This window comes from Cygnus atratus, chromosome 3, assembly GCF_013377495.2.
Source record: "Cygnus atratus isolate AKBS03 ecotype Queensland, Australia chromosome 3, CAtr_DNAZoo_HiC_assembly, whole genome shotgun sequence".
Taxonomy (NCBI): domain Eukaryota; kingdom Metazoa; phylum Chordata; class Aves; order Anseriformes; family Anatidae; genus Cygnus; species Cygnus atratus.
Window position 1 is genome coordinate 16,451,598 of NC_066364.1, and position 15,375 is coordinate 16,466,972.

The 15,375-nt window shown below is 38.9% G+C and overlaps 1 protein-coding gene across 4 annotated transcripts in view; it reads right to left on the minus strand.

Moving 5' to 3' along the window:
- The window catches only part of ASAP2 (ArfGAP with SH3 domain, ankyrin repeat and PH domain 2), an 88,023-nt gene that overhangs the window by 51,748 nt on the left and 20,900 nt on the right, over positions 1-15,375 (minus strand). For all 4 annotated transcript variants that reach the window (XM_035542893.1, XM_035542897.1, XM_035542898.1 and 1 more), the window contains exons 2-3: positions 13,460-13,532; positions 9,989-10,134 (exon numbers count right to left, since the gene is read on the minus strand). In XM_035542893.1, the coding sequence (XP_035398786.1) occupies positions 9,989-10,134; positions 13,460-13,532 (219 nt within the window). The remainder of the gene's footprint in view (positions 1-9,988; positions 10,135-13,459; positions 13,533-15,375) is intronic.

Below are 15,375 nucleotides of genomic sequence, written 5' to 3' on the forward strand. Positions count from 1 at the left end.
CACAGCAAAATATTTTAATATATTCTAATGCAGCATGTATGTTGCCTCAGTTCACGTTTCAAAAAATTTCAGTAAAAAATCTTACGTATTATTTTCCAAACAATACTTTATGAAGACACTTAATCAGTACAAGCAGTAATCAAACATGGAGGCAACACCAGTTAATTAAACTTACTCTGCAAACACTATAACCCAAGCCAGCAGGAAACCAGCAGAACTGCTGCTGATGCAAGTACCTCATCGAACAGTGACTGGAAAATAAGACCACTATTTTTAACATTGCCTGATTTCACTGTGTAAATCATATCAAAACAATGACACCATTTTTCTGCGTTTATGTCTTAGTTCATGAGTATGTTTTAAATCAATCTTGTTTATTTTGCTGTCTCTTCAGGCCCACTCTATAAAATATATCTGCTACTCTCACACAACATGGTAACTTATTCTGACACAAGTTAAGATGAAGAACTCTGGCCTTTAAAATACCACTATTGAAATATTTTGCATGTGTTCTTAGAAGGTAATATATTTACAATTTATCTATCAGTACAAACTTGTGAATAAAGATTTTACGAGGTTTTGTGTAAGCAAGTAATTCAAGAGCAAGCAAGTAATTCAAGATGAAAAAATCTTAATTTAAAGAAAAAATAAAAAAAAGAAAGTCATGGCTCTAGATAGAGTATCTGTACCATAATATTTTGATAAGGGCAAAGATTGAAGAAAAACAGTATGAATAATACAATAAGTAGCATACACCAGGAAAAGAAACACTTCATTTCCAATCCTTTATGATTCAAGGACAATGTTCAAGGTCTGGGTCATAATAGCTAGGCACAACTGTAACAACCTGAACAGACTGCACTGAAGAGTAATAGACAGAGTATTTTAGAATCACATTATGAAAAGAAAATCTGATTAACTTTTACAGCAGTGTGGTGAAAGTTGCCTTGGGGTGGGTTTTTGTATTTGTTGTTGTTACTTGTTTTTTTAAAATGTGACTTTTTCAAGAAAGAATATCAGAAGTCCCATTTAGCATAACCCAGCCAGAGAAGGAACAACACTAACGGGAACTTCAAGAAAAAAATATTGCCAATTGTGACACTTCAGCCTCCCCAAAATGGAAAAATACAAAAGGATATTTACCACTCCACAGTTATTTGGTGCCCTCACTAGAACAACCCCCTGCGCATGAGACCCAGTGGTCCTCATGCCCAGTGATGCTCAAGTGCTATTAAACATTCAAACAAACATGCAAATCCCCACCCTTTCTCTTCAAAAATACTATTTTACTGTATTTGCTTGAAATTTCAGCCAGCGACCAAAGAGAAAAAGAACATACATAAATTTTAAAGCTTAAAAGAATAGAGAAGATTGAAGAAATAAAGAAAAGCTGGTCTATTAAGTCACTACAATAAATCCCATTTCCCCTCCTCCACCCTACTTCTCCTTCTCCCAGAAGGAGCTGCGGGACCACAGCTTTTTACAATCAACAAGTTAAATTAAAACTCTTTGCGTTTGTTATTAAAATAATTCCTATAAAAACTGAACGAGCAACATCTACACATGCTTAACTGGCAGGGCTGGAAACCATGCCCTTCCTAAGTTCTCAACAGCACTACAACATCCACACACCAACATAATAATAACAACATATATCCATAACATACAGTTTTATTAACTTTGGACATTAAGAGGTAAGTGAAGCAGCTTAAATCACCCAAAAATTTGGTAAAAATTAAAAACTTCCTGCAGAAGATAGATGAAACACAAACACCCCTACTGACATGGACATCCATAACGGCTATCCAAGAGGGGAAGCAGAAAGAGGTTTCCACATCTAAGTTCTCATCCCGTGCAAGATTTTCTACTGTGTTATTCTACTTCAACGCTATGATGTAGTCAAAAAGTCTAACCTAAAGCTCAATGCCTTCATAGCCTCCATTGAATTATTCTTCAAGCGCACATTATCAGGCAGAAACCAAGAGTAAGGCATTTCTCAGCAGCAGTTTCAGGACAAGAGTTTTTTCCTTAAATCAGAAAAAGAGCAGACCCTCAACTATTAGGTGAGACATTCAAAGAACATCAACCAGCCTTCAAAACTGCTCTGGATGTTTCCTTGAGATTTAGTTCATGGGGCATGAATGCATGCTCCTTGATACAATGCTCCAGAAGCAACTGTAAAGAAAGAGTAGGAGCAAAAAACCATTTTTTTAAAAAGTATGGAGAATGTTTGCCCATTCAAATGAATTCCTTCTGTGTGCTACTACCTGTATGTTGTTATCAGTCCAGTGTATTTATTCCCTGTGGTCCTGCTTTCCTTGTGCCAAATGTAAACATACATAATGCATGACCTTGTCATTATTAGCCTAGTTAGATGAATCATACTTGTTCGTATTTATAAATCAGCAAGCAGGATACAGAAGAACGATCTTACATTTTCCCTGTTTCCTGAGAAGCTTAAGCTGAACTATATAAAAATATACACTCATTTTTGGCACACGGGGAAGCACTAATACGCTGCAGCTCCTTCTCTGTGTGGACACAGAGAGCTAAATGTATACAGCTGCTTCCATTGATTATTTATGTTTCAAAATATTTTTTAAAAAAGACAAAAGAGACACGCACGAAGGTGCAGGAAAGCTTCAGAGAAATTAAAGCCATCCTGTGTCAGAGGAACCCTGCAAGTTCCACGTGTTGTTTTCTCTCTCAAGAGAGAGAAGAAAGAAATAGTTGACCTGGTTTCCACTTCCAACACTGCCGCTTTGGCAGACTCGCAGTTTTCCTCTGACAGTTTCCAACGAGATAAGATGACAGAGATGGGATAATAAATTAAAACTTCGTAACTTGGAGAAAGCTCAGAGGAGGAGGAGGAGAAATGGCAGGAGGGAGAATGTAAAAATAAACAAACCCGCAGCTGCCAGAAGTGATGGCAGAGGCAACAGACAGGCCAACGTTTGCAAAGCGGAAAGAAATTTTTCAAGTAGTTTAAGAGCCTAGGGCCAAACACCGGAGTTGTTCGTTTGCCAGCACTCCTATTTATTTTAATGAGGCTTTTTCAGCATAGCTCTGGATACCAGCGCCTGCAGTCCTTCAGTAGGTTTTGTTGTTTTCTAAATCCAAACCAGAAGAAAAAAAAAAAAAGGCAAGTTTTTCACTACTTCAAAAGTTGAGAAGTTAAATGCTTTTCTTAACACAGAGATGAACAGAGTGGACCTTAGGACATTTTCGATCAAACTAAAATTCAGACACTGGCGGGACATCTGATACGGCCCCCATCACGTTACTAAATTCTAGATGCCTCCCTTGTATTCAGTACAGGCTTCTCAACCACCACCTTGGGTGTTTATAAGTGATGGTAGCATTGCCTGTTGATAGGAAAGTAATTATTTTTCTTTTCTTTTTCTTTAGGGCAAGTACTATTGCACCGAATACTTTCCAATAGTTTTCCCAGCGATGTGTGCTTTAGGGGGACAGGGCCATCAACACAAGCAGGGAAGGAGTGAAAACCCAAAGAGACACTAGCTGAAGTTTGTCTGAACCTTGAGCTTTCAGCATCTAACCACAAGACTTAAGAAAATCATGTAACATAAAAAATTTTCAAATTTTTGCAGCACAAACTTTCAACTTCAAACCACGCCACGCTCCCACGCATGGTGCTGCTGCCACACAGCACTTGCAAACAACCACTATGCCACCAATAATACACAAGCTACACATTGGGACCTTCTCCGTTAGGAAATGCAAACATAAAATGACAGGTACTACATATTTTTTCATATATTCTTGAAGGCATAAAGCGTAGAAAATGGAGAAGAGACTTGAGGTTATTCCAGCCCATTTTCCTTGCCAGAGGAGAATTCCCAACTGCACACTTTCTAACCTAGGTTAAAACATCTTCCGCTCCTTTCTATGGGCCACTTCATCTAATATTTTTCACAGCGAGATCCCATTTACATGCAATTTATTAAGTTCCCCTTCTGCAAGCTCACAGCTATCTTTGAGCCAAATCATACATTACAACTCTTCTATGCTTTCTTCATAAATCAACCTCTTCAAGCCCTGACCATTTTTTTGTTACTGTCCTCTGAGTTTCTTCCAGTTGGATCAATATCTTTTTGGCAAAGAAATAAAGATAAGGTTCCAGATGGAGCTGAACCCATGCCACGTAAGGAGGAATTATTACTCCTCGCTTTTCCTAGCACCTACAACAAAAAGGCCTGTTGCAATGACTGTACTTGCATATCTCACTGCAAGAGCAAGCTTTAACATCTATTTCATGATCTACATTAAATTTTACATTACTTTATGATTATTTCAATCTTTTTAGACCCTTAGATAATTGTCTTCAGTAGCTCCTAAAGATAATTTTTAAGAAGACTGAAAATGGAGATCAGCCCTCACATTTCCGTATTTTTCTTGACACCACCCTCCGTGATTTAGAATATTATTCTGTAAACTCTTCTCATTTTAGAAAGACGTCTGTAAATCAAACAGTACTCTTCATTTTTCCCCCCTCTCACTATTAAGCCAATCTTTCCTAAAGAGCATCAGTGAAAAACAAAAGCAACACAACCAAAATCACAGAATCTCTGAATGGTTTGGGTTGGAAGGGACCTTAAAGACCACCTCATTCCAACCCCCTGCCATGGGCAGGGACACCTCCCATCAGACCAGGTTGCCCAAAGTCCCATCCAGCCTGGCCTTGAACACTCCCAGGGATGGGGCACCCACAGCTTCTCTGGGCAGCCTGTGCCAGTGCCTCACTGTTCTCATAGTAAAGAATTTCTTCCTTATATCTACTGTAGAACTACATTTTTTTTTAATTTAAAACCATTACCCCTTGTCCTATCACTCCATCCCCTGACAGAGTCCCACCCCAGCTTTCCTGTAGGCCTCCTTTAGGTACTGGAAGGCCTGGGGTCTTCTCCAGGCTGAACAACCCCAGCTTGTCTTCAGAGGAGAGGTTCTCCAGCCCCTTGATTATCTTCGTGGCCCTCCTCTGGACTCATTCCAACAGCTCCATGTCCTTTTTGTGCTGGGGTCCCCAGAGCTGAACCCAGTACAGCCAGGTGGGGTCTCACAAGAGCAGAATAGAGGGGGAGAGTCACCTCCCTTGCCCTGCTGGCCACATTGCTTTTGATGCAGCCCAGGGTACAGAGCGCACATTTCTGACTCATGTTGAGGTTCTCATCAACCAACACCCCCAGGTCCTTCTCCTCAGAGCTGCTCTCAGCTCGTTCTCTGCCCAGCCTGTACCTGCGCTTGTGACTGCCCCAACCCATGTGCAGGACCTTGCACTTGGCCTTGTTGAATTTCATGAGGTTCGCACAGGCTCGCCTCTCAGGCCTGTCCAGGTCCCTCTGGACGCCATCCCTTCCCTCCTGCGTGTTAAGCACCCCTCACAGCTTGGTGTCACCAGCAAAATCTTGCTGAGGGGACACACGATGCCACTGTCCTTGTCACCAACAAAGATATTCCCCATGCTACATGCATTTCCATCAAGGTACATAAGTTGGGCCACTGACGAAGCTGACTTACTGGCTACAGTGGCTGGAATTCCTTTGTGCTGCTCTTTAATCATCAATCTTCAATCATTAATCTTCACGCATAATAACCCAAAACCTCATATATATACATACATATATATATTATATATATATATATGTATCTATAGCTTGTTTTACGTACCTAACTAAGATGCCTCCTTCTAAACAAAAAATACTTGTGAAGGTTCAGACGCCAAATATATTTTTAAAACCTTGTGCTGACCTATTACGTTGGAGAGAAAAATCAGGGCATAAAATTCTGTAAGTTCAGTATATAGTACAAAAAAGATAATTCCTTCAGTTTTTATTGGTTACCTTTTGCATTTAAGCAAATCTTTCTTCTTACAGTTAAAAAATTAAGTAAAATAGGAGCATATGGTCAAAAAAAAAACAAAAAAAAAACGCTATCAATGTCTTTCCATTTCTCCTGGCTAAAAATCCAATAATTATTAATAGAAAAACTTCTCACACGGAATCTCTACCTTCCAGCTACACAGTGGAGAGAGCAGATTCCAGTTTTCTCAGTTCAGCATATTTCATTAGCTTTAAATTTAAATGAAAAAGAACGGACAAAAATATGTAGAACAACAACAAATACACAAAATGGAATTTGTTAAATAGCCACTTCATTTTCACAAATCAAATCTCTCTTGAGGGAGTGCTGACAAAGACAACAAGAAATTACAGATTTTATTTCCTCCTGGCTGAACAGTCTAAGAACAGGATTAAAGGAAAAAAAATATTTATGCTGTGTAGTATTTCTCATATTGAAGCCTCACACCTTTATCACTTAGCACTAAATTTCTTAGGAAGACAGAGTAATTCACATTATAAGCAAGTGCCATACAAACCTAACCTACCTGGGAACTGTCAGTGCAACCATTCTGTCAAGAATTAGCACCCAGGTTGCCATCAGTAAGAAAAATGTCCAAGAAGCAATACTGTATGTGCCACAAAAAGTACTGTGCTAGCTCTAAAAATGCCTCCTTTACTTATTTTTCACTACCAAAAAAGACTTTTTAATTGATCAAACTTAAAAACATTTCTAATTCAAAGGAAGTTCAAAGACCACGTATAGCTTGGTATTGGAGCTATGTCTAGAGAAAAAATAGCTGAGTTTATCATAAACTGATCAAAGCAATGTGTTAGGTTAAAGTGAGTAGTTACAAGGACCTGATATGCAATAAACATCCATTTACGTCTTCTCTTGAAGAAGTTCTATAAATCATTTCAAATTTGAAGAACCATAGCTCTTCAGAAAAGAAGTACAGCAAAACGCACAAAAACCCCAACCAATTCCAAGACCCGAATTTTAAATTAAACAGTTTACAGTAGAATAATTTGATTGTAAGAAAAAAAAACTTCGTATTTTAATAAAATATTTTAAAACATTAATGCTGTGATAAGTCCCAGAAAACATCAAAGTCTTTTAAGAAACCTTTAAAAATACTAGAGAAAACAAGACCTAAAAAACTCTGTTAAAGTAGAACAACTTGATCTTTCCTCTACCTTACTGATGACAAGTTTAAAAGAACATCTTTCTGCAGAAGCACGTCAGAGCTCCAGCTCCAAATGCCACCCAGACCAAGAGCTGACAGAACACATCAGCTTCCAGAAATAAAATCAAAATATATGACAAAGCAAAACTTGACAGTAGCCCTTAAGCTTTGCCAGTGTTAACAGCTTTGGCATCTGTTCCAGTCTGAACATGTCCTCGCACTTCCCTGCACATTCCCCCACTCATTTCAGCTGAAGTCTTCTGTGAAAATTCAGTGTCCTGTGAAACTTCAGGTAGAGGTCCATTCAAAACAATACCTTTCATACTGTGGTGTTTTGTTTTTTAAACAGCAGGAGGTTGTATATCACAAGCTACATTTCTGATGAAACTATTTACAACCAAAACGTGTTGGGTGCTATAAGGAAAGACTGGAGAAGAAGGATGTTTTTACTGCCAACACGCTTAAGGCATTCAGAGTTGGATACTTCACAACACTGTGAGAAAGCATGGGGCTTGCTTCACATATGGCTGTCATTATTACAAAAAATCCAAATTATTTCCAACTACTAGCTAGGACTTTTTATGCTAGTCAATACCCTTGTAATCTCTTGGAAAATTAGACCTACATCAGCGAACTTTTGAAGAGATATTTGAAGTGACCAGAGCTACAAACAACTTATTCCAGTGGTATTAATTTCTAATAGGCAAAGTTAAAGAGATCAACAATTTTGCTTTAGAATTCTTTCATAATTTTGTAATTCTTGTTTATAAGTACGGTATTTTTGAGCAATGATGGAAGTTCTGTCTTCTGGCTTTATATATATATATCGTTTATATATATATATATATATATATATATATACACACACACACACACACACATATATATATATATATATATATAATTTCAGAGGGAACTCTTCCTAAAAAAAAAAAAAAGAAATAAGACACCAAATTCAAGGTCCATTATGTTCCTCTATTTCTTCAGTCTTCTCTTTCAGTTTCTGTTTCCGGGAGAAAACAAAAAACTTCAAATCTCAATAATATGAAGCACATCAGGGAAGAGCAGAACCTTACAGAGACCTATCCTTCACCAGACATATCTTTTTAAGAGAGAAGATGGCTCTGTTATGGAAGTGTTAAGAAAAACAAAAATTACATCATGTGTATGTGAAACTATTGTACTCTTCAAAAGCAGAGAAAATCAGAGCCACAAATTGAGGAAAAAATGAAGACTTAGCTACTATCTCACAACTTATTCTTTTCTTATATATATGTAAACTGAAGCAAAAATACATAGTTTAGAGTAGGAAAGCAGAACATAGGAAAAAAAGATTTAGAAATATCCTATGGAGAAGATAAACAAAAAGTTATGTCTTGGATAAGACAAACTTCATAAGGTGCATCCCACTTCCTATAGACATATATTCTGTTTTTATTTTGCTTTGAAGTTTGTGGAAGAAAAGTTATTCTTGTCAGAAATATTTGGCAAAGACTGTAATTACTGTTTTTGAGAGGACAAATACTTAAGATTTTTGGTAAAACTGCAACATTTTTTGGCTTTTGAAAGTCTTCTTAAAATACAATACATTAAAGTTTTTTTTCTGGGGAGGGGATGCAGCTTTTAGTAGATTGCTTTTTTAAACCACACGAACATCACATTTCACAGATTCATTTGTTTAATGAAGTCACCACATTGCAATTAATATAATAGAGAGAGGGGTTTTTGTCAACAGAAGGCATTAATCAGAAAACCCACTCTATTTCCCCTCCCATATGAGCAGTCTACTGCTGTATAAGAGACTACTCGGGATAAATGACTGACTTGCACTTGATAAGGATCCTTTTATGATAGACAATCTCAGATACTATTTGTACATCCAGAGATATTCAAATCAATATGACCAACGTGAAATACATTTCACTACAGATAAACACATCTGGGGTGCAGTCTCTCCCTCTCCTCAACATCACGATTGAGTAAAAAGAGGACAGCATCAGGGAACAAATGGGACTGCCCTAAATCACATCAGCTGGAAACATTCCCCAAAGAACTGATTATGACCAGCTGGCTGTAAACTAGACATTTGGTCTAGATTCACAACAGCATCTGATCTGTCCACATCCCATTGATTCAGCAGACACAGACTTTTAAATGTTTGTATCAATCTGGATCATCTCCCTTTCCTTGCTCCTAATTTCCTTCCTACTTTAAGAGTTCCGTGGCTCCACGTAGTCTGGGACTTGTTCAGACATAGCTCTAGCTAGTAGCATGGAGAATCAGAATCTGCTCTGCTTGTGCCCTCTGATTAACGTGAAATTGAGGCTGAAAATTCTCCATTCGTAATTAAAATTCCGTTTCGTCCATTTGGCTCCATCCCATTTTGCTCAGTAAGCTAGTAAAACTTAAGTCTTTTAAGTCTTACTGGCTTCAGTTGCAGGACAGGTCCCCAGTGGACATTACTGTCATTATAGCATTACATTTCATTTCTTCTTCCTGACTCTCTTCTCTGAGAAGCAAGAGAGTCTCTCTTCCAGGGACACTAAAATGTCCCTTTATAAGAAGTGTGAAAAAGTAAAGAAAAAGCGATGTCAAAACAGAGTAAACCCAGTTGGGTTCTACTGGTTTCACATTTTTAAACGAGTTTTGTATGTGCACTTTATAATACATCATAACTACTTTGTTGTGGGAAGCATTTAGACGTGAGAATTGTTGGAAGAGGTTTGTTGTTGTCGTTGTTTGTTTTTGAGATTTGAAAGGGGAAAGGCTAAGACATAAGATGTTTCCCTAAGACAAGATTTTCAAAAATATATTATTTATTTATAAAAACAGTGGTTACTAAAACACAAATCATTGTCAACTGGAAGAGCTGCTGTAATTCAGAAATACAGGGGCTGTAATGCCATTACAAATGTAACGTTTTTCTGCAAGCAAAATTCTTACCAAATTTTTGAAGAGTGCAGTTAATTCCTTTGTAAACACAGAAAATTTTAAAAACGCTGTTCCCAAATCTGGGTCATCCCTGCAAACACAGTTGCCTCCAAATTTCTCCAGTGCTTGTGTGTACTGTTCTTCATTTTCCACATGAGCTTCAAAAAGAGCAAAACAGGAACATACAGTCAGAAGATAACGGGTTACAAAAAGTACAACTAAACTAAAAAAAAACAAAGAAAAAACTTTTCAGAAGTTCAGTTAAGTGCTGTGTGCTGAACAAAGAATCAGAGGGGATCAGGTGTGTTGCCAGAGTCCTGAATCCCTGCAATAGGAGGCAATACAGCAAAGACTCTCGGATCATCCTAGGAAATGGACTACAAACATTACAGATGAGGATGAAACCTGTAACCACGTTACCCCTGTTCCAGAGCAGCAGTGGGGATCTGAGCAAATCCCAGCAGTCTGCATTCCCCATGGGCTGATTGAGTTCTCAGAGCGGTTCATGACCATCAGGTTCCCTCCTGAGACAACAAAACCAGAAGTTCTGCCCCAGAAGCAGAAGCCTAACGGAGAGGACAGGCTCTGAAGACAGGTTTAGGCTGCACCAACACAAGTCATCCAGCACCCACTTCAGGCTGCTGCTCTTCAGAAAGCTTTGAAATATATGGGTTGTGAGGTTATTCAGTCCAGGGAGTTGTTATCAAATCTAGGCCAAAGCAGGTTCCCCTAATTCAAATACAAGGGAAATCTGAGGGGCCTCAGTCGTATCTACTTCTAGCATACCAGGTTACTTGCCAGTGTGGACAGACATTAAAAAAAAAAGCCTGACAACATGGCCTAGGGAATAAAAAAGAATTCTGAACCCAAACTTCGTGACCAAGTTAAGCTCAAACACATGGGAAAAGCTTTCTCCAAGTTGATACCTGAGAAAGTTAATGTTGCCTATTTCTTATTCTAGCTCTGACAAATTTCTAGTGCTTCAAAAGAAGTTGAAAAAAAAAACACCCTCGAAAACAAATTATGCGTGAATAAGAACAAAGTATCCTTCATGGCCATTACATGAAACCAGCAGAAACCAGGAAGACTATTTAGAGAAGATTAATTTTAGTTCAAACAAGCAATGATCCAGTTTAATTTCAGGCCCATTTGTATATGTCAGCAATTTAATAACCAAAGGATTCGTGTTGCAATGTCCTTTCTCCAAATTTCTATGAATTAGTTACACAACCTGCTAAATAAACCTAGTGAGCTCCAACTTCCAAAGCCGCCTGTCTGATCCTATTTCTATTCGGACTCTCAGGAACCGTATTTCTCAATCAGCTAGAAACTTGCTTTGATTTCCAATACATGGAACTACAACCCTGTGGAGCAGCAGTATAACGTCATGTAATTAAAGACTGCATTGGATATTTGGGTATTGGATATATTGGATACTTGTAGCATTAATTCTATGTCTTTCTGAAACCTTCTGCTACCTGAGCTACAGGGTAAGTTAAGGACGTACAGCTAATGCTGTTGTGTGGCATACATACAGCTGAACACGCTCTGAACAAACTGGCACAGACAGCGAAAACCAGGAGCTGGCACGTTGCAGCTCCACCAGTTAATTGTCGTAGTCAGATGCGAAACCAGCAGTTGAAGCACGCTGATGGTTTACCCAAGGAAACAAGAGCTTTCTGTTCCACACAGCATCCCCCCACACTGGGCCTGGGCTTCTGGCTCTACGCATCAGATTAAAAAGAAGCCCACAAACCAGCAGCTCAGCCACAGTTTTAAATGTTTATTATTATACCCCAGAATGCTGACGGTACTTGTTGTAGCAATACGATATTGGAGCTGGTACTCCAGCAATACACCTGAAGAGCAGGTAACGGTCTTTTTTTCCCACAGCACCTGCTCCTAAATACTCTCCTTGCCCTCTGGTATCTTCCTGATAGGCTTTAAAAGTTTTCCTACCAACAGGTTTGGAATCTATCAAAAAAAAAATTTATCTGAGCCATTTTTTTTGAGGCTTTAAGCTTTTTTTTTTAATAAGAAACTAAATTATGCGCAAATTGGGATCCCTATCCAAACCTCTACATTCTAAGTGGTTTCTAAATTCATACACTTCGAAAACAGAACAGGTACACTTAATACTATGGAACCTATATTAAAAACAAACAACAAAACAAAAACTGTGCTCTTATGAGTGCAGGGACAGGTTTTTTTTTTTGTCAAAAGGAACCTCAAGTGCTGGCAAGTGGCTGGGTTGGCAATATTTCTGCTGCTGGAAGAGAAACGCCTTCCAACCTTTGTTGTCAAGATTGGGCAACATGATCTTAAAAACTATCAAGGTACTGATTTATATGCCAAAATGCAGTGATTTTCTACACTATTCTAACAAGTACACTGATTAGCAGGCATAGTCAGGCACCCAAAAATTGTCCACCCAAAAAGAAACAAAACAACAGAGCAGAGTGTCAAATAAATAAGTACTATGGATGACGCAGCCCCATCCAGACGGATGGTTCCAGCTTAAACTGGACCCTCCACAACCCAAAAACTGGCTTAATTAGTTTAGGTAAAAAGGAATTTCATTTTGATTAGCTGATAAGAATTATGCCACAGTTGAAGTTCTCGTTATAACCTTGTATCTGAACACCAACACGCCCACGAGTTCTGTCAGACATTGGTGGCTCTCCAAGACTGCTGGGCGCAGCTATTTTGCATATAATATAGGTTTTGTCAGCTCTAATTGCTAGGAACTGCAAAGGGAGAATAAAAGCCAACAAAATGCTGTTTCTTGTTGCTGATGGTCCACAAAAACAAAAGCTTCATTTATTTTTTCAAAGAAGATAAACACCCAGAACTCCATGCGACTGGGGCACATCTAAACAATGTACACAGCAATAGTTCGTCGTGCTTTTATTTTGTGTCAGAGAAACGTCTGACGTTGTATGTTAGGACAAGAACATTGCAGCTCATCAACTGTTTCTTGCCACAAAATTCTCAACACACATAAATGGAAACCATCAGGAAGGCTGATGCTTTAAAAAACAGCAGTGCCAATGTAGCTTCTTATTGCTACCAAAAAGGGCAACTTCACCCCTCAGTGGACGTGGCTCATATGTTTTGTCATTTCAGGTGCTCATCTAACCCCAGGTTAAGTTGATTTGGCTGCATGTGCGACTTGATGAAAGCACCTAGGGAGCTGTCGCGCAGCAGGGGTGGCAGGAAGAACAGGTAGCTGCGATCAGGGGGAAGGAGCTCCCATTTGGTAGCAGTAAGACATGGCAGGTTCAGCTATCACAAAATTTCACCCTTGCTGATCTCACTATTATGCAGCTAGTTCAAGATTGCTGTTTCAAATGTAATTTTTTATCTTCTCAGTTAGCCATATAACTCTTTCTGATTCAGTGAGATGACTGACTGACTTAAATGATCTTCCAGTTTCACCAATATAGGTGAAATATAGACTATAAGGAATTGTTACCTACTTACCCAGACCAGATAGGTTTATGGCTTTGACGGATTTCTTCATTTTATAGAGAACAGTTCGGTCAACATCCAGAGCCTGAAATAAAAGAGAAATTTGAATGTGAAATACTGGATTGGCCTCTGGTAAACCCATGCCCTAGAAATTTTCTGTACTTACAACACTATTGTGTTAGTTAATTTTATTTCTGTAATTATTAACTTACTTGCGAGCTGCTGCCACTCCCATCCATCCAACCTATTCTGTCCCCCTGTCCACGAAGATCCATCTTCCCTCTTTTACTGGTGACCTGATTCACTTACACCCAGCACCACCTGGATTTATTAATATTTCAAAATGGAAGTATTTATACAGTATCTTCTTCTGTTCAATTATTAAAGAAGCTTACTTGAAATAGTTTCAGCCCATCGTATGTTTTGACATATGATGCTGAAGAAACAAGCAATATCACTTCTCCGGGCAGAATATTAAAAATGGAATTTAATTTCAGTTTTCCTGAATAATTCAGTTAATTAATTGCACTCCCGACCACGTGAACTCTGTGACTGCTGTGCTGAGCAAAATAAATTGCATCTTTCTCAAAAATACAACTTGGTCTTTCACACATTTTATCACTACGCAAAGCTTTACCAACACAACATAAAATTCAAGTTCAAAACCCGCCCAGAATTCGCAAGCACTTCTAACCCATTCGTTAGACACAAAGCAAGTGGAAGCGAGCGACCATTTTGCTTACTGTAGCGAAATATGGGCAGACCAAAAATATACAATTGTTCTGGAACAAAGAAGCAGAATTATGGTTATGCAAGTGAAATTTGGAAAAGAAATAAAAAAAAAAAAAAGAAAGAAAACACAAAACTGTGAAGCTGCAAGGAAATCTACATTTGAATTCCAGAGATGATGCCTTTAGACCTCACTGAAGAACAATACCGAAAACAATAGATCGCATTATGCCAAGAGCTGTTTAGCATGATACATGCTAAAACAGCCAACAAAAAGCACCAAATCCATTGCAGTTTTCATTCAAAAGGTTTCGGTGAATCACAGCAGCAACAAACATGACCTACTGTTGGTTTATTGTTAATCATTTGTCTAAGACAAATGATGCATAAAAGCCAGTCCCCAGGAACCCAGCCAATTACTTTAACATACGAAATGTAAAAAGAAAGATTCTCCTTTGTATTTAAGGTAGCTTTCTTAAAATGAAGCCGTTCAGACCACAAAGAGCTGGGCAACACCTCTGGAGCATTCAATGGAAACCCACAGGTCTAGATGTTGCCTGACCATTACCGTCAGTGTCACAGTACTGCTGTGTCCGTTACGAGTTTTACCTTTACAGTTTGCACCTGAAACTTATTAGCAGAGCCACCATCGCCTGCGATTCTGAAGTACAGAGGAAGGGGGAAAAAATCCCTAAGAAAGTCCATAAAAGTCACACAGTCACTCACCTACTTCAGCAGGTTGTCTCTTGGAGACAAAAAGAAAGCAGCGTCCCCAGCTAACAGCCTCACAACTAACAGCCCAAAGAGAAGGACGATGGCCAGAGCCTTAAGAGTTGTAGATTCAGTTCCCAGCTCAGTCTCAGACTGGGGTGTGCAGCTGATAAATTATTGAATCCCTGCACCTTAGTTCTGGGAAAAAGAAAAAGGAGAAGATGGTGTTTCTCCAAATAAAGACGGATAAATGCAGTGGGTGGATTTGGAACCACTCACAATACTGCGGTGAGGGCTCCAGACAGACCTAAAGACTCCTAAAACCTTCTGGGCCGTGAATGCCCCACTCAGAAAGGACACACTCGCAGCACGGGAAAAAATAAATCAATTCTGCCTCGACCAAAGTCACCATTTTGGTTTGCCAAAACCTCCCAACCCGGTCCTGCTTCCGCTGGGGTTAGGCAGCAGACCAGACAGCGAACGCCGCA